Consider the following 22,216-nt stretch of genomic DNA (forward strand, 5'->3'; position numbering starts at 1 on the left):
TTTAAGGATTTAGGATTTAAAATTCTATTCAATTTTCTTACATTTACTTACATTTTTCAAAATACTGCAAATGTTTGTGATCATAAATTCTAAATGTTTCATACAAATTCCACACAAAAAAAAGTTTAATTGTTAGTATTTGGTAATTAGTTTGCCACATGTATGCAACTCTGTCCTGTGAAAACCATTCATCTCAAAACACATCAACTTTTCAAGAGCTAAGAGCCGCCCAGTTTTCAGCTTCACCACAGTGCATTTTTTCTAGTTGTCTCATGCGTTTTTAAAAGGTTTGTGCAACATCAGAATATTCTAAGCCCATAAAGGATCTGAAAAATATAAATCACAAAATTTGGAGATACATGGTTTTCACTGCACAGTGAGGATATGTTATATTATGATTAATTATTTAATGTATTGTATATTAATATATTTGGGGCACATGCTCTCATGGATGCTAAATTCCCTTATTTTGAGTCACCTCTGACAAAAGTGTTTGCTAAAAGTATATAATGTAATGTAAAGGAAATGAAATCATACAATTCTTTTGCTCATAAATGCCTAAGCAGTGTAGGCCTTTATTAGAATAACTGAATACTTAATAAAGCTCAGGATTTATAATAATTTACAAAATATTTCATATTTTAACTCCACACAAATACATATGATAGATGTAACTTTTAATTACATTCACAGTTGCTTGTTCAACCAACAAGAACAAGTATCCTGGTTTAAGTATAAAGTGACTATAAGAAAATCGATATTTATACTGAATAAGAAAATTGATTAATACTGAAGACCAGAAGAGACATTATCAGAAACATGGACTGAACCAGAGGAACAGAGACGAAGCATTGACATGAAAGGACATCTTAAATTATCGTAGCTGCATCAGCACAATTCCAGGTTTCAAACATTGACGTGATACAGAAGAACAGTAGAAAACACATACAGCAGCAGCGTCTTGGTTCGTTTCATAAATCCAACATAAACTTTCCTGTCATAGTCTGCTTTAACAACATATGTGCCTGCATAGAAAACTTCAGCAAACATAAGGAGTGAAAATCACAGAGGAAAAGTAATACTTATCCCGGGGGTATGAAATCGCCACTGTGTGTCAAAAGTGGCTGCCTGCAACAAATGTCTCACAGATACCTGGGCACAAGGCATACACTTTCTGAACAGTTCTAAACCTGGATATAAAGAAAGGATTAGAAAAAGCTTTGTTTTCATGGGGCAGGGGGAGAAGGGAAATGAAACAACTTGAGTCAGCCAGCAAGACACCAAGCTCTTCTATAAAAAAACGGCAGGATGTGCTGCATCTCATCTCTAAATGTCGACGAGGTCGTCGCCGCTCTCATCGCTCTCCACAGTCAGCTGACGGGTCCACCACTTCTTCACCTCTGACCCCGAAGAAGCCTCATCGTTGACAGGGTTCATTTTACACACTATGGACTTGACACTTGTGCGACCTGACATAACACACGCACACACACACACACAAAGAAGAGTCTACATCAATATTTTTGTCCCAATTTTGCCGATTCTACATCAACAGGACCTTTGCCTCTTGTCAGGCCACTATTGTAAATAAGAGTTTGTTTTTAACTGACTTGTCTGGATAAATTAGTCACTTTTCCTGAATAAATAAACTCAGGCTTTCCATGGCAGGGACATACTTGAGGAAAGCTTTCTTCCGGCTCACTTTAAAAGAGCGTCCTTGACAAAACTGTACAACTTGCAATAGACAGTAAACATGAGCGTCCACACCTGCAGGAAGCCGCCACTGTCCCAGCTTCCTCTGTGGTCTCCCCAGGTCTGAAGAGTCCTGCCTGTAGCCTCCTCTGTCTGACAACGTGGGGCTCAGTAACTGCTGGAGACCACTCATCTAAACAAAGATGAGATATTCTTTGTTTCACCATTGCAAGCGCACACCTGCAGATTATATGATGTGCTTGCTATATATCAAGCTGTGAGCATGTGTGAGCGTGTATGCAGTCGTGGTATGTATGCAGGGCCTTACCTCAGGCTGTGAGGGGTTGTCTGGGTTGTTAGTATTGTGGTCCTCACTTGGCATGGTGGTCTCTATGCTGGGGGGGTTGAGGAAGCGGCTCAACTCCTGCTGCTGGCTCTCTCTCAAGCTGTGGATGATGCTACACGACTGCTGCTGCTTCTGTAAGTGCACACAGACATAAGTGGTCAGTGTGTCGTATGTGTGTATATGAGTGTGCATGTGTGTGTGTGTGTGTGTGTGTGGAGAAATACTGCATGCATGTGTGTAGAATAGTATGGGATAAGCAAAGCGTGTTCGTGTGTTTTCTGTTGAGAGACTAACCGCCCGGATGCGTTTGAGGCATTTCTTGAGCCACATACGTATGGTCTGCTTGGCAACCTCTTCTTCAATAGTGTACTCCAGCTGTTCCCTGGCCAACAGCTCCTCCAGCTGGAGAGACTTTCTAATGTCCACTGAGCGATATGACAGCATGCTGTATGATGACACACACACACACACACACACACACACACACACACACACACACACACACACACAAACAGGGAGCCCCACACACAAAGATACATAGAGCCAAGAGAGGGACAGTAAAATTAAGAATTAACTGGGCTTTCATGGAAAAAATACACTACTATGCTAAGTTGCTAAGTAGATCCACAATCCCTGGACCCCAAATTATTTGTTCATCTCATATATAATATACTGTATATAATACTCTGCATAAGAGCATGTGCATGTGCTACATCGGCTGCTCCAAGATCACCTGAGCACATCATGGAAGGTCACATCTCCTCCACTGTGAAGTCGCTCCATCTCATAGCACATGTGTTTAAACAGCAACTTGTCTTTGTCCAGGTCCACCTCCAGCCTGCCTCTGAGCAGACGAAGCAGGAACTTCACCCTAGATGTCGGGATCACACCCTGGGGAAAGTCACAGGGTTGACAGGCTGACTCAAGAGTATGATCAGACACCGGGATATGAATTTTAAAACTTTAAGATCTTTGTTAAACTGCAGATGAGAGTGAAGACTACTTGAGATCTGATAACTCAGTTTTAATGAGATAATATTATCGGCTGTTCTGTATTATTGAGGCATTTTGGTGTCAAACTTTGAATTGAATCCTTTTCCTGTCCTGTTTATGAGCCTAATATTCCAACCAGAAAACAAGTTATAGCTTTTTCTACAGTACTTCAATTAGGTCTCATTATTTTCATGTGGAATCCGGCTGTGTCTCCTACTACTACCACTACTAATAGAAAAAAATAATTTTGACCATAAAAGCGTTCTTTTAAAACCTGTGGTCATGCAAGCTTTCTTTAAGAGCTTGAGTGTATAAACCCTTAATGGCCTTTTCTTTGGTTTTTTTAAGACGTGGAAGGGCTTGGGTTTGAAATGGGACGACAGACCAAAGATAGGTATAAATACTGCAAAGGGTGAATATGGTTGTATTGGCTCCTGCTTATATACTTGTTCTGTATGTTATTGAAAAAAGCCTATATCCAGATGACATCATGGATAAATAGGAGGTCTACAATTTTAACCCAGCACCCACTGTTGCAATTACTTTCTCTCCTGTCACTCAATGTAAAACTCCGTTCACTTCAGCCCCTCACATCAGCTGCATCAGTGCAGCTTTTGACTTCTTTATACTATATTTTGCTCATAGCCATATGATGGTCCTTGTCTCCCCTCTCTGTGTCCTCGGCCCTCTTTCCTATTGCTAGTTTCTCACCTCCCGTTTGTCATCCACCATGTTCCAGATGATTTGGAAGTGCCTCAGGTCATTATAGCTCAGCAGCTGGTCCTCCTCGGTGGAGTAGAACAGAGAGAAGTTCTCCACGATAATGGCTGCAGTGACGGAAGAATGAAGAATGATAGAAATTAATTCTCAAAGATGCAAATATTTCATAATAGCAATATCTGTGCAGTTTTCATTCTGAGATGCATCAATCATTTGCATTTGTATAAGAAATAATGCAAGCTATTCTGCTACCCTTTAGAACAGTAAACATCTATTTATTTTACGATCCCATGAGTTAACAGCCCGAGCTTCTGGGAGACTGAATGAATCATGACATCATCATGATAATGGGCTGATTGAAACCCAGGCCGTTATAATAATTAATCTCACAACACAGGGTCAAGCAAGAAAGACAATCCCTCTGAATTCATTTTTTCCTTGATTCTCTACTTTAGTTTTCACACAACAATGAATCTTGCTTTTCTTGCTTTTTCATGCATTGCTTCATTTGTTTGTGAATTTAAGGTACTTTTTCATGAAGAGTGTTCCTTACTATATCATTCTAATTGTCTGTGGTTTATCATCTGTGTCTTTCCAGACGAGATTACAACCCATACAAAAGTGAAAGGTACAAATACAGTCCATAAAATCAAGAGAATACACAGCATAGATCATGGAGCACGCTGGTTTGGATGCTATCGAAAACTCATGCTCGTTTTGACTCTAAGTATCCCCTTGGTGGCCTCTGGCATGAGGGAAACATAACAATTTTTGAATGAAGAGATTTCATTGTTGTGCTGATAATAGGCTTTTTTTCTCTGGAGGTACTTCTTGCTGTCTTTTTGGAGAGATGACAAAACAACGCTCTTAACGAGTTCTGCAGTCCGCAATATAAAGCAGAAAATGAAATAGAGCCCTTGCTTCTGCCAAAGCATAAGCTGGTCATTCTGAGTGGTTTTGCATGGTTTTCATATATGCACACATCCTCACACTTTTGGTTTGGTCACTTAGGACGTAGCCTTGATTTTCATTCATTCCCCAAAAATTTACCCTAACCTTAATCCAAAAGCTCGTCTTTAACATGGAGGTTTACCTTGTATTGTTGTCGCCAAATTAGATGTGAGTCCCCACAATGTGACTGTGTAAAAAGGTGTTTCTGCCTACAATGTTAATAATACAAAGACACACTTACCTACAAGTAGGTTGAGCATGATGTAGGCTATAATGACATAGAAAGAGCAGAAGTATATGAGCGCTCCAGCATAGTTGCCACAGTCGGTCTCCCAGTAACGATGTTTATCTGGGGTGCAGAACGGTGGCTGCACCTAGAAACAGATATATAACCAAAACAAAATTCACATAAACGAAAGGGACATTAAAACATCAATTCTTCCCTCAAATGTTACAGTAAAGGGTTGATTCACTCAAATTACTTTGGGGCAATTTCTTTTGCAGAAAGTAGTTCCGGTAAAAAGCGCTGACAGTAGGGTTTGTGGAGTATTCAAAGCTCTTTTAACAACTGGGGACGACCACAATAACTGCTAATTTTTTGCTGTGAGCACCACAAACAAAAATGCATTCACCACCACTGTATTCCGGGGCAGCAGAAAATTGAGGTGAAGCAACCCTTTCAACACTAAATATAAAGTCAATAATATACAATATTTTGCCAGATTGAGATTAGATGGTCTGTTCCTTTGTCTATGGACCTGCAGCCCATCTTACCATGCAGTCATGCATGATTTTATTCCAATCTTCCCCTGTGACAATTCGGAAGAGAACGGTGATAGCCTTGCCCGCTGTGGAGAAGTTGGCATGCCTGCGATTAGGAAAGACAGACAGATTCAGAAAACTCCATGGTGATGTGTTTTACCGGATCTACTCCATACGACCTGCAGGGCTCATCAGCGAAAACAAGCAGCATTACGAAGGAACTGCAATGTTTACCGGTTGATGTTCTCTCCATATTTGACAGTTCCAAAGAGAACAACGCCAGCAAATGCATAGCAGAGAAGGAGGAGAAACATGCCCACGATGATGAAGAAGCTCTTGTACATGCTGACTACCACAGTCAACAGCAGCATCTTCAGCGTCACCTTAATACATGGAACATACACACAAAAACACATTCAGAGGCATATTTCATTACTAAAATAGACTTTACTTTTTGGGAAAATACATTTTTACCCACAAAACATACTCACATGCTTCCCACATATTGTGAAGAATCTGAAGACAATCACACATGTGCCCATCATGTAGGTATAAGCATTCTAGAGGGGAAAACGATATAGTCATTTGTATAGTATTCGCTAAAATACTTAACATGGACTTCATAGAATTCCCTAAAATGTTCCCTTAATGAAACAGTGGTGTTTCTGACCAGCAAGGAAAAGTGCAGGACTATCCAGATGACACCCAGTGATGTGACCAGCAGGTCGTAGCGATTTCTTCTGCTCTGCCAGTAACCCGCTGGAGACATGGCTATCAGCTTCATGGTCACCTGGGTAACAACACCAGCACCTAACATCAGACAGACTTCTATACCCAGAGGAAGCAATCAAATTAAAACCTTAAAAGTGATGAAGAAGTAGAGACAATGAGGGGCTCACCTCCAGTACAAATATAAAGGTGAAGACTACTGACATGGTGGCAAGGGGAAATGTTACTTGATCATCCACATCCCACTGGAGAGATAGAGTCACACACACGTCAATATGTCACATGTTTTTTCTGTGTAGCGCATTCCAATACAAACCATCTCAATAAATAAATGAAATACATAATACAAGAAGCATACATACCGTAAGTGAAATGAAATGATGCGTTCAGAAGTGATATAAGGCTTTACCTTGACTGAGAGCAGCACTGACTGTGCCAGCACCAGCACAGCAATACCCCGTTTGAAGAAGGGATGTTGAGTAATGTCATACATCTTGGCCCGGAAGCCACCATTCTCTGTCAGTCAGATCGGAAATAAGAGATTTACTGAAACCTCTGGAGCAATTAAAAAAATCTCTTTGTGGAGACTGTTTGTTTCAATGTTTTCAGACAGTTAGGGTGGAGCCTAAGATTTAGATTGAAGTCAGTGATCCAATTTGAATGTCTAAACTGGCTGTGACAGTGGTCTTTGTATGCCAGCTGATACTTGAATCTGTGGTAGTATATGTTGGTGTCCTGCAGGTGGCCCTCGTGGACTATTTGGGTGTTACTATCAGTAAGAATGTGCTGCAGATATTACGCACATTTATTTATGTAGATGCATAATGTGTCAACACAAGGTAAAAACCCAACGCTAAGAAAGAAAGGTTGTTGTCTCTAAGGTACATTAGGAAACTATCCCCTGCTTTAAAAAAAGGATGAGTGTAGTTGGTGTGATTGGCCATTACTGAAGCCCACCCTAACGGTATTGTATTTTGTTTTCCACCTCTCCTGTTCTAGCAAGAGGACTGTAACTGCACCCCTGGATTCAGAAATGAGTTTGCTCCATTTCCATGCATTTCAAGTTTGTGCTTGTTTCATCTGTCAGCAATCCAGCTTTAAATTACTTGTAATATTTTACCCTTGTCACAACAAATCCTTGTTAGAAGAGTCACTTGTTGCAAGTCCTCGTTTCAACTGTCCCTAGTGTCCCCCTCAGAACAGGGAGTTTAATATGCAAGGAATGTAAAACAGAGATTTAGCAATGGTACATCCAGTGTCAGGCGCTCTGATTACATTTGACTACTATGAATAGGACCAGGGAGTAATGGCTGGCTCGGTGCTGTAATGACCTGCCAGGAGTGAGTGAGTGGCACCAGTGCAGAGGGCCTTTGGATGTGGATCAAAGTCAGGTTGATACGGCTGGTGGCTGCAGCACTGCTGACTAAAACCGAAGCCATCGATTTTCAGTTAGTTCCCAGTCTCAACTTGACCAACATGCGCTTTTCCCACACAGCCTACAAAACATTCTCACGAGTCTAATCACAGAGGGAAGAGCAGCAGTGTACATGTACAATACTCCCGTGTTGACTTGTAATCAATAGCGTGTGACTCTATGTAAAATTTGAGTACATGTGAATTTAGTGTAGATGAAGCTCTAGTGGTTTACTTCAATGGAGGTGTGAGAATTTGATAAACTCAGCCGTTCGCATTATCTGTCTTCCCCTTCAGTTTTTTCATTGCTGCTGCTAGTCATCATTTTAGGTGTCATGATGCATACCTCAAGGGATCAATTCAAAGTGAAAAACAAGGACTATTAAATGTGGATCAATCATGCAGGGGCTGCTTAACAATGCGCAGGCACATACACCAGAACACGATCAATCAGGAGACTGGGGCAAAGATGTGATTTACATGACATTGAGCTTGATATTCTATCTCTGTATTGTATTTTATTGTTGTGTTTTGATATGCGTGTTCGTACCTGGGCGAGGGGGCAGGTGGAGAGGTTGAGCTATTTTCAGTCGACTCTTCAGATCCTCCCATCTTCTCTGGTCCACTGTTAGCAGAGCAGTACCCTGGTGGTAGGAGACACAACACATTAAACATATTAAAATCCAGGAGGTGGTGTTTTCACTCGTCTGGTGGTCTAAAATGAATTATCATGTGCTGTAACTGCAACACCACCACTTTGAATTTGTTCTTTTCTGTCTGCTTATCCCCAGCCCCAAAATCATCTTAAAAAAGGAGGAAGCTCTATCTGTATGTGTGGCTCCTACCTTGTTCTCATTGAAGTTTGCAATGACGACTCCTACAAATAGAGTGAGTCCAATCATGCATCCCAGAAACACAAAGACATGGATGTAGATGCCATGGATCTGCAGGCACAAACACGTACAAACTGAGCTGAGAAACAGTCACAGTTCTGTTAGAATAAAGGAGACAGTAAAGAAAACACTATGATGGGAGGTGTTAGGATGGTAAGATCAGGTTCAGTACCGGTCCAACACGGTGAATAATGACATCTCGGACCTCCACCCAGCCTTTGAGCGACAGCACTTCAAACAGAGCCAACATGGCATTTCCAACATTGTCAAAGTTAAAATTACGAGGGTTGGCCCTGAAGGAGGACAGAATGGATATGTGATTCACCGCCTTTATGAAAACAATCTGAAATCAAGTAGTAATAAAACAACAAGCAGTCATACCAGACTCTTGGTACCCAGAAACCTGGTTTCTTCTCCCCGGGCCTCAGTTTCAGGTTGAGGTTTTTGGAAACACTGACGTTTATTCGGAAGATACCTTGACAGTCCTCCTGTAACCAAACAAGCAGTTCACAGCACTTCAACGAATTAGGACACAACTATTAGAACAGCAAATAAAACAGGAAAAGAAAGTTTTTTGAATATGTGTTGTGCTAAATTAATATAAGAATATATCAATAATGAAAATACTGCAATTTGTTTTTGTCTAACGTGTGGTTTTAATACAAACTCCTTATGCCAAAGCATACAAAGTTTTAACAGTTTGAAGAAAATGTGTTCCTCCTCAATGATACGCAGTTTAATGCATAATAGTGATGCAGAATAATCAACAGCACATTTCCAGATCTCACCAATTAATTTGGTGGATACAATATTTTTATTATCATTAAGAACAACGGCCGAAATTACAAAAATTAGACACAAATTGTAATCAACTGGAACTCTTCTTTGAAGATTCGTTTGAGCATTATACTATAAAAACACCTGTAATGTTTCTGTATGATAAAATATCCCCTATAGCACAATCTGAAATAAGTAAAATTACTGCTGTTAAGAAAGTAGAATAAAAGCTAGCATTGGATTATTGATTTGACTACGTAAACCCCTTTGACTTATTCAGCTTGTGGTTCTCTGCAGGGAGTGTGGTGTAGGAAGAGGTGGTTTAGTGAGGAGATTATGTTTTCTTGCTGTACCCGTTTAAGGATAGTGGGGTCGTTGCACTTGGCAAGCTTTCCGGCAAACAGTTGAACTCCAAAGCTTGCGAACACCAGCATTAGTGTCAGGAGCAGAATGGAGACCTGCAGAAGAATCAATCAGCAGACAGTTCAACATAATCCAAGTCTGAGAGATTAAAGAGCAAGATAAGGATGTCAGACAGCTGTGGATGCAGGACGTCAGGTGGGAAAATCCAAGTCAGACCCATTGAGAATCAGTAACTACTGTAAGTTTCTGATAATATAATAAAATCCTTGTTAGGAAAACAAGAGGTAAACAAAGCTCAGAAATGGCCAGGAATGTAAAAATAACAAGAGAACAATTCAATAAAAGAGAATAAGATGCATTTGTGTACAAATCCCAGTTGTATTTTTCCACATTTTAAGCCATTGGCTATAAATCATGAACACTTTACTGCCAACCTATTTCAAAAGAATATAGTTTTATACACATTTCAAAGCTTTTTCACTACTATTTTCTAAACAATGTTGCATTCAAGATTTATCTCAGCAAGTTTTAAGCAAAGGAAGTTCTTTTTTGTACTGAAGTGAAATGTAAAAAACAATTCCCTTCCAAATAAGGAAAACACAGGTAATACTTTATCTTATTCTTAGGTTTCTCATTATTTCAGAGTGTTTTTTTCTAATTAAATGGTCAGAAGTAAGCTCAAGAGTGAGAAGAGGGAGCTGTGTTTATGCACATCCCCACATGCATATAAACAGGGACTGACATGAGTTGTACTTTTGAATTAATCAATGGTAAAACCCTCCTTCTGCTTCTGGGGCAGAGCAAATGTAAAGAGCAGGTCAAACTACGTCAATATCTGATATAAAAATGTCTCAAGTACTTAAAGCTATAGTACATACAAAAGGAAATTGTACATGGCCACTGACCAGGAAAATCTCTTTGAATCCTTTGAGAACCTCCCGCACCACCTTCCTCATCTGGGGCACCAGCTTGAAGATCCTGAGCGGACGCAGGCAGCGCAGCATCATCAGCAGCTGAGCCCCAGACTCAGGAGGGACGTCAGGAGGCAGCCAGCACAGAAAGATCAGACTCACCTACAGCAGCCACACAGCAGGGCAGGGACGAATGGTTAAATGTGGTACTACTTTAATGCTATTTTAGTCTTCTATCCCTCAGCAAATTGAGTTATTTCTGAAGTCTAATAAAATGTGAAATGACCACACATTTCCATGGCAACCAAACTGAATGAAGTTATATGGTCATTGGTAGCCAATGACTATATAAATAATACATACGACGTGTGATCGGTCTACCCTCAAAGAGGTTTTCCAGTACGATTCATCCATTATGATCATATCAATTTGTATTTAAATGAAGCAGCCTTCAGATTGGGTGATATTTCTCACAAGATAGATAAAGATGTCCATGACGCCTCCAAAGTCTCTGATGACAGCTGTGGGGGTGAAGAACAGACCATCGGCCATGATCTTCAGGTTGAGCTCGATGCTCATAAAAATCACGAACACATACTCCCCAATCTGAAACAGACATAATGGTTTTAACAACACCTGAGAATTGATGTCATCCCCTCGCGTCTTCATGCAGCAATCCATCCATCTGGTTTTAATACCTGCAGTGTGGGGACTTGCATGACCCGGGTGAAGGGTGACTCAAACATCATGGAGATGCAGGAGCAGATGGTTACTACAATCATCACCCAGTCCAAATAGGTGACCAGGCCCAGAAGATCGCTGCAAGATAACGCGCCCACACACACACACGCACAAACGTAAATATTGTTCCACAAATACAAAGGAGCTTTTGTTTTTTTAGAATTCAAGCAGAGGACAACTATGTTCATAGTAAGTAGGTCAAGAAAGCTAAATGGTTTGCAAACCAGCAAATACTCAATTCAAGAGAACAAGATGGGGGACAGAAGAAGAGAGAGGGAGGATATGTGAGGAGAGATATCAGAAAGTGAGAGTGAAAAAGTGCTTGGCTGAATTACTGTCAGGTTGCATAATGGGTGAAATCTATTTCACAGCTCTTCACTTCACAATTTTCATTCCTTACCACAGTTTTAGGGAAGCACAACGTGCAGGTAATCGGATACAGAATTAATAAGTATTCCACTGCTGTGGGACGAGCAGATGAATAGAGAGTGAAGGAATCAATAATTCATCACACTTACTACAGTTGGTGGTATTTGGTGTTCTTCACTGCTCCTGTTATGGGGTCAGTTTTGGATCTTGACATGAATTCATACAAATAAAATAAATTGTCAGCACGTTGACAAAAAGACACCACACACAATTTTTTGAAGCTCCACAAAATAAAATAAATCTGTTACATTGTCATGTTGTAGCTGATGAATACAATGTTTATTTCATGACCACGTGTAACCATAAAAGGCTGCCTATTGAAGGCTGTAAACAACAAATTAAGTCCACACACGATATTAGTTTAAATGTAAGACTGATCTTACGCATTGAAGCGAGCTCGAACAATCATCCTGCAAAAGTTCCTGAAGCGGTGTTCCCGACCCACAATGAAGAGAGGCTTATCAAAGTAAGGATGATTTTCTCTCAGTTCCTCCTCCTGGACTTTTCTGGACAACCACACAAGCCGAGATATGGAACAAACAACAGTTACTGTATGACACAGCAAGGGCTGAATAGTGACTACAATTCACGGTTAACTGGGTGGTAATTTTCTGCACATACAGTAAAGGCCTCTTTTCAGTCAGAAACTTGCTTTATGTGTTGATGTTGTGTGAATTTTTGTGAAAGAATACCTTTTCATCTCTGCTTGTTCTTTCTTTTCTTGGATCATCTTGATCTCGCTGTCCTCTCTCTGGGCATTCCGGTAGCGCACGGTACTGGTATGCTGGGTCACAGAAGAGACAATGGAGATATTCAACACTTTTTTTGCAAAATTTCTACCGATGTTTTTGTATTTATTACATATTTTAAGGAATGTTGGAGGAATACATGAACTACAGCCATGTTTGAGGACAGCTTTTCTGAGAACATACACGCACACAGTACAATAAGTTTGTCAGTTTGTGTGTGTGTGTGTGTGTGTGCGTGTGTGTGTGTGTGTGTGTGTGAGCTGACAGACCTGCGCTCCTGCCGTATGTGATGCTGGACACTGAGTATAGAGCGTTCTTTGGCTGGCTGGCCCTCAAAAGATCCACTTAGCATACGCTGTCTGGTGCAAGCCCTGGAAAACACAAACACAAAAACAATTTTTTTCTCCTCATGATCAATAATGACGATTCAAAAATATCAGTGTGTAAGGTCACCAGCTGGCAATTAAAACACAGCTGGGTCTGGTCCGTGTTCCGGTGTAAAAAGCCATTTTCTGCCTATGTCAGTCTGGTCTCATATTAGCGACGATCAAGGCGGTCATTTTTAAAGGTTCCAATCATTCTATTAGTCAGCGTGTGTGTGTGTGTGTGTGTGTGTGTGTGACTCTGTGCTTTCCTACTTGTTCTGGCTAAAAGCAGAGTCATGTACCAGAACAGAGCTAATGACACTGTGGGCACCATCACTGTGTTTGAATCATTTACAGCGACTCTAAACGATTACTTGTTTATTGCCAGTAAGTATGAAAGAGTGCCTGCGTATGCCGGACCATGTATGTTTGCCTATGTTGGTGCGACAGTGAGCCTAATTGTGTGTTTGCGTGGAAAGCGGCAGGCCAGACAGAACGTGTTACGACTGCTGATATGCTGTCTATCTTAGACTGACAGAATAAGGTGGGTTTGGGGGGAGGGAGAGTGAGCCAGATTGGACGCGGTGCCGGCGAGCTAATCTACGCTTAGTGCCAGCTCTGCCATGCTGAACAGCAAATTATCCATTTACCTCATCGCGAGGGTAAATGAGTCTGAAGTGGGTCTGTGTGTGTCTTTGTTTGAGTGTGTGTGAGAAAGCCGAAGCATTAACAATACCAGAGAGCTGTTACAGCAGATATGCATACACATTATTGGTTTCACCCACACAAGGACTGGGATGTATTTCATGACTGTGGATGATGCGTACTAGACACGTCTAGCTGGCGAAGATGTGTCTTACCGCAGGATTTTATTGATAGTAGTTTCTTTTTCCAGGAGGTTACGAGCTCGTATACTGAATATTGACCTGCGAAGCTGAGAGAGCACATAGAGAGAGTACATTAGCTGGGAGTTTGTTAAATTTAGTGAATTACCCAAAAACACACCTAACACACAACAGTAAACTTTAAGTACAATGTTCCCCTGCTCTTGCTATGGTTTATCTACTGTGTGTCTAGCCATGGAGATGGAGTTATCACTTTCATATCCACTTTCTGTGTGTGTGTGTGTGTGTGTGTGTGTGTGTGTGTGTGTGTGTGTGTGTGTGTGTGTGTGTGTGTGTGTGTGTGTGTGTGTGTGTGTGTGTTTGTAAAAGAGAGAGAGGGAGAGTAAGTGAGTAAAAGAGCAAGCGTGTGAAAGTACTTTTTGGTCGATATACTTGTTGTCTTCAATGGCTGAGCGCTTGGAGTGGTCGCAGGAGGAGGATGAAGCGGAGGGAAGACGCCGGAACAAACAACTTGTGTCCTGCTGCTGCCGATCAATGAACTGCTTCATAAAACTCTCCCTAGAGTACACAACAAACAACATGTACACACAAATGTGATCAATTGTAATGTATGGTTTCCAACTGAAGAAATCCACATGTTTAAAGATACAAGAATAATCATAATGGTACAGTATATCTTAAAAACGTCTTGGTGCAATTTCAAGTGCAAAGTACGTCATTGGAAGTGCTTGCTGCAGTAGACTGGCAGATGGGCTGCAGAGGGGAATTCTGGGAGAGCAAAGGACCCAGGTTTGCACTTATCAGCGACTAAATGATAAAATTGATTATGAGCAACGCTGTGTTGGACCCAGTTCAGCTCTCCTGCTAAAAACTGCTCTCTGCTCAACACAGCACAAAATACAAATGTGTTCTTGCAGAATATTGCTTTTTACTACCTAATAGGAACAGGTCTGAAACGTTCTTCTCTTTTATTTTCCTTAAATCATGTCACTGGCATAAAAAATGTGTGGAAAACAGTGGCAACATTCAAAGGTTTTATATTTTCAGTGCTCGTTGTTGTGGTGTTTCAGCAAAAAACTTACTGGAAATCACTACTCAATAAAGAATTTTTCCCCTTGATTATCTGGTGGTGGGGTTTGAGCTTGTGTAGGTCTGTTTAGGCATGGTGGATATTTTTACTCATTCTAATGACCCAGTACTACTTCTTTATAGGCCAAAAAAATAACTGTTACTGGAGCTTAATGAACATTTTTGACAAGTTTTTTGACCAACAATCTAACTGTTTTCATAAAATGGTTGTAGAATAAATCTGATTATGTGTTATATTAAAATCAAATTCTCAGCAGCAAAACGGACATTTAGGTTTATAGATACATCACACAAAAAAAACATGACTCTGCCTGTGAGAGTGTACCTGATCCTGGGCACAGTGAAATCTGAAGGGAGCTTGGAGATCTTCACCATCTGAGGTCTGTTGGGGAACTTTTCAAAGATCCTGAGTCGTAGAGGGAGCTTCTCTTTGGTGTCAGCATTGGCCTCACTTTGCTTGAGCTAACAGAGGGAAGGAGAGAGCCAGTTCATGCACAGAAGAGCAAGTCAAGGTACAGTAAAATGATAAAGTAAGCCACGTGATGAAAATGAAGCAGAGACGGATTAAAATTGGATACAAAGGGAAAGAAGGACCCAGTTAACTTGAGTTTGGGTTATGGGAAGGTTTGGGAGTTTGAGAACTGCATGAAGTTACCCTTGGAATTAATGGAGAAAAAAAACCAGGATAGCCGGAGGTTTTACCTTGGCTTTAAGAGTGCAGCTTTATGGTTCTGCCTGATGATGGCAGCAACACACTTACCTACAACTCACACACCACATACAGTACAGACAACCACATTTAGGATGAGATCCCACTTACTTTTCGAAAAGAATGGAGAAAGCAACAAAAGAAAAAAGAAAGATTACTTTGGAGTGGTTAATGGTGAAAAGAAAAGGCAGCGACAGTTAGAAAAATGTGCATGTGTGCAGGCCTAAGCACTGTGGCACAGGCTGGAGAAATAAAGCGATGACAAAGGAAAGAAACCAATTATTTACGTTTAATTACATATGGTGGGGGCTGATTGAAATTCCCTTGCAGGTATTCTCTGTCTGGGTGCCTGGAGATAACCCCTGATGCATTGCAGATTAGGCCTGGAAGCAAACTGCATTTGGTGCAATGGTGAAAGGCAGCTTATCATTCAGAGCAGACAACCGCTGTGAAAAATATTGACTGGGCTTGGTGAATGTTTCTCTGTCAGTCATGCCGTTTGGTTGTCGGTGTACCAATGAATACGTCCCTCCACTCTGTTCACGTGTATTGGTAGTTTCTGTCTGTGCTTGTCTGACTGAGAGCGACCAGAACAGAATGACTAGAACAGCCTCTCGTTTTTGAGCCCAGGGGAAGGAGAGACCTGACAAAGGATGGAATGGAAATCTGTCTATCCATTTTCCTTTACTAGCAGACAAAGTGTGGGAGTTTCTTTTTTGCCCTGAGTGGGTGAGTGGTGAGTGGCATACTGTGAAGATGGAATTATGCACCAGCATTTGCTCGCCTAGGCTTTCTGTCTATGTTCTGACTCCCAAGATAGAAAGATAGGATAGAAAGATGCAGAAACAGAGACTAAAATAAGTAAAAAAAGAGAAGTCGGCAGAATGAAATATATAGGAAAATAATAATGACACAAAACTTAAAGAATAATTTGAAATAGAGGAGTGGGTTTTTACTTTTTATACTGTATCTGCAGCCGTATACAATAGAAAATAAAAATGTATTGACCACAATTGTGAGCCTCTCTCTTGTGCTGCATTTCTCTGGGTTAAACTTGTAGAAAGCGCTGCAGTCATCTCAAATAGTACCTGTGCATTGGCAGCAAAAACACACACACACACACACACACACACACACACACACACACACACACACACACACACACACACACACACACACACACACACACACACACACACACACACACACGGACAAATATATAGTGCAGAATTAATATGGAGCCTACTGCTCCTGAAGGTCCGATCCATTGAGCTAACTCAGCGGGATGTTCAGTTTAGCCAAGGCTCTACACCTTTATCTGCAGCAGTATCCCATCGCAGCACAACTTTCTCTGCCATCTACTGTCCTTTGTGGCTCTCTGTGTTCATCCCCCATCCTCCACCTCTCAGAGAATTTGTCCTTCTCCATCAAAGTGAGCATCTATTACTTTCTCTTTATACAGGACGGCCTCAGTATCAAAATCTTCGTTTCAGCTTCAGATTCTGTTCATTGCCTCCTTCCCTCACTGATTGCACATTTCTCCTTCTCCTTCTCCTTCATTTTCCCAAAAGAGGAAAAAGAAGAGTTGCATAGAAAGGGAGACTTAGTCACTCAAAAAGAATTGCTATTAAAATCTTTTCTCATAAATAGACTAGTGTAGTGTGAGTGAGGCACACTTATCCATGTACTTCAGTTTATCTGTTCATTTATTTATATGCTGCATCTGGGGTCCCACCTGCTGTGGAATAAGCAAAAGATGCATTGAATTTAATTTCCATTCACCCTGGCAAAACAAAATCAGAGTTCACTGTGCCCTGGAAAATTTAGAAGCTTTGTTTGGGGAAGTGCTATCGCCCTTCATTGCAAATAATGTCCAGGGCACCTATTTAAGAGGAAGTATTTGCTGTACTACCAAAACAAATGGTTTCAGTAATTACTGACACAGTGTAAAGCTGCTCCATAAAAGGTTCACCTGGTGAGTTAGTACACCAATAATTTGCTGTATATCACGATTAACTGTACGTACTAACACAATGGGCCTTCAGTCTGGTCAATGCGTAGGATCAATAAAGCACATATGGACACAAGCTCAGGAACAGAGCACCTATCAGTCAAATCTCGCTGATAACAGGTTTTATGTGTTTTATGGTTTTATGTGTTATGTGTATTTTAAAATGGAAGAGGAATTGCTGTCACCTGCATTAAAGTGCACACATGCCAATATCCTGCATTATGTAGATACACATTTGTGTATTTAAATGCATATTTTCTAGTTAATAAAAAATATATTGATTAGAGCTGCTTTAACAGTGGATCACATGACCACTTGTAGCCTATGTAAAAGGGATCGCTTGTAATGATGAACCCAAACTTACAGAATAGCTGGTGAAGCAGCTAAAAATCCAAATATTTTTCTCCAGATAGCGGATACCAAAAAAATCTGTAACTGGATTTCATTTGCAACGTGATCACAAACATGAATCCAAACACTAATGTTGCTCTCTATCTGCTAATTGCGTGAATAGGCAAGTTTGCCTTATCAACTTTATAAGGTGATAGATAATATGTCACCGATGTGTTCACAACTTTAATGTGCTGACCCAAAGTGGTTGAAGAAAAAAAAAAAAATCTGTTATTCCAGGTTTAAGTGTTAAAGGATTAGCATTATTTCCAAGTGTATGGTTGTGTGTGACAGTCATGTGTAGTATGTGCATTCCACCTGTATGTCTGTAGGGGTGTGTGAAGAAAAAATGTCTGTTTCCCTTTGTGTCACAGTCAGTGGTTAATAAATCAAAACTACCGCTTCACTTGCCTTGCCACAGATGAGATTTAGTGTATAGTGGTGTAAGAGTGGAGGCGAGACTAATGTGTTTTGCCCTGAGACCCATTCAGGTGACCTGCCACTGCTTCCCCCTCCATTCAAACCAATTTCAGGCTCGGCTGAACTAGGGAGCTTTCTGGCCGGGATTTCCACAGCTTTCCTGACCAAGGCTCAGAGGAAGAAAAACTAATGCTGACCATTAGCATTAGACCAAATTCAGTCATGGCTATAGTTCAGACAAGGGGGTGAAGAGTCTGATACAGTGTGAGGTGAAAACCAGCTGGGAGTAGAAGTATTTAAAATTAGTGAAAAAGCTCTTATTTTGGAAGGGCAGGGGTATTAATACTCTCATATAAAACTTCCATATAATTTATATGATTACATACAGAGTACTCAAGATGTCATGACAGCTTTATTTCATGCTGTGAGCTCCATGCTTAAAGGCCTTTAACAACTGATCCTCCAACTATGAGCTAACAACTTAGAAATCACTGAAATGGCAGTACAAAAAATAACAGTCAAAATCTTTCACCTTTTTCAAGCATTCTGGTCATCTGAGCATTTTAGCACAAGACCTCATGAAAATCAAAAGCACTCGTTATTGACTCTGAAAGGCATGTGAATACTCATTTCCCTACTGTGCAATCCCCCTAAACTCTCTGATCAGGCCTGTGAAAGTGCCTCAGAGGCATGCAAACATAGAGTACGAATATCTGTGAGAGTAGCCGGTTGAACAATGGGGAACTGACGAACGGCCGCCTACAAAACTGCTGCCCACACACACTCACAGAGTGCCTGCGAGGATGTAAGTACAGTCATGTACATTTTACCATTCAGACATCAGAGCCTGCCATTCACCAGCCACATCAGACAGCAGCCGTGTATGTGAGAGAAATATGTGTATGTGTAATCATGGAATAGTATTAATACAACACAACCTTAATTTTTCCATAATCCACCATTCAGCATGATAGGCTGTGCTCCTTCAACAACCATATCTATGATCTATTCCAATATAAATATTTTAAAAGGCATATTGTACGTAGAAATCTCAAAACATGTTTGGTCCCCATAGGTTAGTATGTATGACAGGTCCCTGTCATACATACCAACCTATTTGCACTCCACATTCCGTTAGTTCTTGGTTGGGTTCTCCTGGCCTTGGGCCAGTACAGCTGTAATACCCAGGGGTGGAAGAACTGAGAGCGAGTTACCAGGGTCACCCTCTCCTCTCATTAGCTGGGTAATGAGCCATGCTGTGGAGCTGCTGTAAAGCCACACAGCCCATAAACCTCGAATAGCTGCCTCCAACACCCCAAACGACTGCATGTACTATTAATACCATTATCTCAGTAACCAAAACCATATAGCGTCCAACTGTGTGCCTTTGGGTGCGGGTCTTATGTTGATGAGGCAACCTGGTTAAGACTCATACCATTTAATCGCAACATCCCTGGCTGGGAATCTTTGTTTCATGCCATTCCCGTCCCTCTCCCAATATTTCCTTTCTTACCTGTCATGTGCCTGTCTTCACTACATTCTATCAATAAAGGCTAAAATACCGAATAAATTCATCTTAAAAGTAAGGTCTTTTTAGGGTTTGTGCTGTTAAAAAATGTTCTGTTCAAATTAAAATAATGTATTTTAATGTTAAAAACATCTGCATAATTCACTTGAGCACAAAATATGAGAACAAAATTAAGTCCAAATTCTTTTAGATGGCAGCGAAACATTAGTATGTCTCCATATTAGCCTTCATTTCCATTCATTATTTTTGTAACATCTGGTTCCAGGGATGCCATAATCAGCTGTTTTACTAAAAACATACAGAAACAACCTGAGAAAAATTAATCTCTGATTGCAGCCAAGTACAAACATGCAAAACAAAAAACAAAAAAGACAAAAGATTTTAAGCCAACGACATTTCTTTTTCAAAATAATTTTATACACTGGTGATGTTTTTTTTGTCTGTGTTTGTGTGCGTCTGTGCCTGTGTAATTTTAGTGTGTGTTTGTGTCTGTGTGTGTGTGCTCATGCTAGTTTTAGAACATGGCAGGGGCACAGTGCCTGGAGTGTCTTCCAATAGAAAACTGAAGGTGACATTCAAAAGATAAGAACACATTGTATTGGGATTCTCCAAAGGGTACGCTCTTTTCTTCTCTGCTCCCTCTCTCTTCCTCGCCTTTCTTCTCCTTCACTAAATCCCCAAAAGTCCTTGGTCCATTAAATCATGTAAATGGAGGACAGGCTTTTAGTTTAATTCATAAATAATGGAATCCTTGGTGGGAAGCCATAATACAATCACTCCATAACACACTTGATCAAACTAAATTCTCCTTAACAAAATTTATATTCAATTCTGATTGCCTTTTGAAATATTAGGGCTGTAGCACGGAGAGCACGGCAGACACAATGCACATGTGCAAACAAACCACCCCCTATGTACACACATGCATACATCAATATTGAGAAGAATCAGGTGCTACAGTATTTGGAGAGAAGAGCCCTTATCATGTCTCTGTTGCCACGGTAACACTATATGTTCCCGTCACAGCTGTGAAACAGTGACCACTCATCCTTAACCTCATTTATACCCAAAGCAATCATCCCTCTTCCCTCTCCTCCTTTTCTCCTTCCTCTTCCTCCTCTCCCATGTGTTCATCTCTTCCTCCACCTCTATCAATCACTCCATCTGCCTCAACCACCTCCTTCTTCTCCTGTTTGATTCCCTCACAATCTCCGCCAGATCGTATTCTGTTCAACTGACGAACGTAGAACAAGAAGATAGACACAACCCAACTGACGACCACACACTGTCACAGCCATGCTTCTCTCCACGCCAACTGTGACAACCCTGACACGCGGGGGGACAGCAATCTGATTACTTCTGTGCCACATCACTCCCTCTGCCTGTGGAAGTCCCCACAGTGTTTCTTTAAGGATGTGCATATGGTGTTAAGCACTCCCTTACAACTGTGTCTGTTAAACTGTTAATATATTTTGGATCTGAGAGAGTAGTCATCCATCATCATCCATCATACCACAACTGATAACCACATAGACCTCTACGGTACAAAGAGACACACAATTGAAAACACACACACACACACACACACACACACACACACACACACACACACACACACACACACACACACACACACACACACACACACACACACACACACACACACACACTTGTCTGGTCCAGCCATAAATCCTTGAAAATTGACAAATCACAATTGAAATTTTGCATACCAGGCTTTGCACTAGATGGCAGTATTGTTAGATGGTAAGGAGTAAATCGCAGCCTTGTCATTACTTCATCCCTAAAATCACGTGGTCAGATAATCTCTTAATCTAATATTTACCCCAACAATTATCCTTGAACGTGTGCAGAGGAAATCCTTTCCGAAGGCCATTGTAGGCCTGGCTCTAAAGTAAAGGCAAGAGGCTACTGGGTGCACACATGAATGGAGAACAATGGATCCAGTTGCAACACCTTGATAAATTATTAAGCGTGTATAAGGCAAGGAAACAAAAGTAAAGCATGGGGTTTTTTTCAGATGAATAGTAAAATTTTCAGTACTTTTTGGTGGACCGACAAGGTCATTTTATTGTTTGTAAATACTAAAAATATCAGGCATTTGTGTGCTCATCATTTGACCCATACACCGATTAGCCACAACATGAATATATATATGTATATATATACACATACACACACACACAAATATATACATGCATATACATACACACACACACACACACATACATACACATACATATATACACACATACATATACATATATACACACACATATATACACACACACACACACACACACACACACACATATACATACATATACATATACATGCATACATACACATATATATACATACATGCATATACA

At 40.7% G+C, this 22,216-nt stretch overlaps 1 protein-coding gene across 1 annotated transcript in view; it reads right to left on the reverse strand.

Moving 5' to 3' along the window:
- Positions 1 to 576: 576 nt before the first annotated feature.
- nalcn (sodium leak channel, non-selective) overlaps positions 577 to 22,216 on the reverse strand; it is a 69,518-nt gene continuing 47,878 nt past the window's right edge. The window contains exons 16-43 of the mRNA XM_040149351.1: positions 15,094 to 15,230; positions 14,096 to 14,237; positions 13,695 to 13,768; positions 12,713 to 12,840; positions 12,413 to 12,545; positions 12,104 to 12,226; positions 11,810 to 11,866; positions 11,249 to 11,369; positions 11,025 to 11,156; positions 10,545 to 10,712; positions 9,630 to 9,734; positions 8,881 to 8,987; positions 8,672 to 8,792; positions 8,452 to 8,550; positions 8,157 to 8,250; positions 6,603 to 6,709; positions 6,364 to 6,438; positions 6,135 to 6,254; positions 5,956 to 6,024; positions 5,699 to 5,847; positions 5,477 to 5,570; positions 4,944 to 5,076; positions 3,743 to 3,858; positions 2,772 to 2,929; positions 2,333 to 2,483; positions 2,021 to 2,170; positions 1,768 to 1,885; positions 577 to 1,469 (exon numbers count right to left, since the gene is read on the reverse strand). Of these exons, the coding sequence (XP_040005285.1) occupies positions 1,327 to 1,469; positions 1,768 to 1,885; positions 2,021 to 2,170; positions 2,333 to 2,483; positions 2,772 to 2,929; positions 3,743 to 3,858; positions 4,944 to 5,076; positions 5,477 to 5,570; positions 5,699 to 5,847; positions 5,956 to 6,024; positions 6,135 to 6,254; positions 6,364 to 6,438; positions 6,603 to 6,709; positions 8,157 to 8,250; positions 8,452 to 8,550; positions 8,672 to 8,792; positions 8,881 to 8,987; positions 9,630 to 9,734; positions 10,545 to 10,712; positions 11,025 to 11,156; positions 11,249 to 11,369; positions 11,810 to 11,866; positions 12,104 to 12,226; positions 12,413 to 12,545; positions 12,713 to 12,840; positions 13,695 to 13,768; positions 14,096 to 14,237; positions 15,094 to 15,230 (3,324 nt within the window). The 3' untranslated portion in view covers positions 577 to 1,326. The remainder of the gene's footprint in view (positions 1,470 to 1,767; positions 1,886 to 2,020; positions 2,171 to 2,332; positions 2,484 to 2,771; positions 2,930 to 3,742; positions 3,859 to 4,943; positions 5,077 to 5,476; positions 5,571 to 5,698; positions 5,848 to 5,955; positions 6,025 to 6,134; positions 6,255 to 6,363; positions 6,439 to 6,602; positions 6,710 to 8,156; positions 8,251 to 8,451; positions 8,551 to 8,671; positions 8,793 to 8,880; positions 8,988 to 9,629; positions 9,735 to 10,544; positions 10,713 to 11,024; positions 11,157 to 11,248; positions 11,370 to 11,809; positions 11,867 to 12,103; positions 12,227 to 12,412; positions 12,546 to 12,712; positions 12,841 to 13,694; positions 13,769 to 14,095; positions 14,238 to 15,093; positions 15,231 to 22,216) is intronic.

The sequence above is a fragment of the Xiphias gladius genome, chromosome 16, assembly GCF_016859285.1.
Source record: "Xiphias gladius isolate SHS-SW01 ecotype Sanya breed wild chromosome 16, ASM1685928v1, whole genome shotgun sequence".
NCBI classification, from domain to species: domain Eukaryota; kingdom Metazoa; phylum Chordata; class Actinopteri; order Istiophoriformes; family Xiphiidae; genus Xiphias; species Xiphias gladius.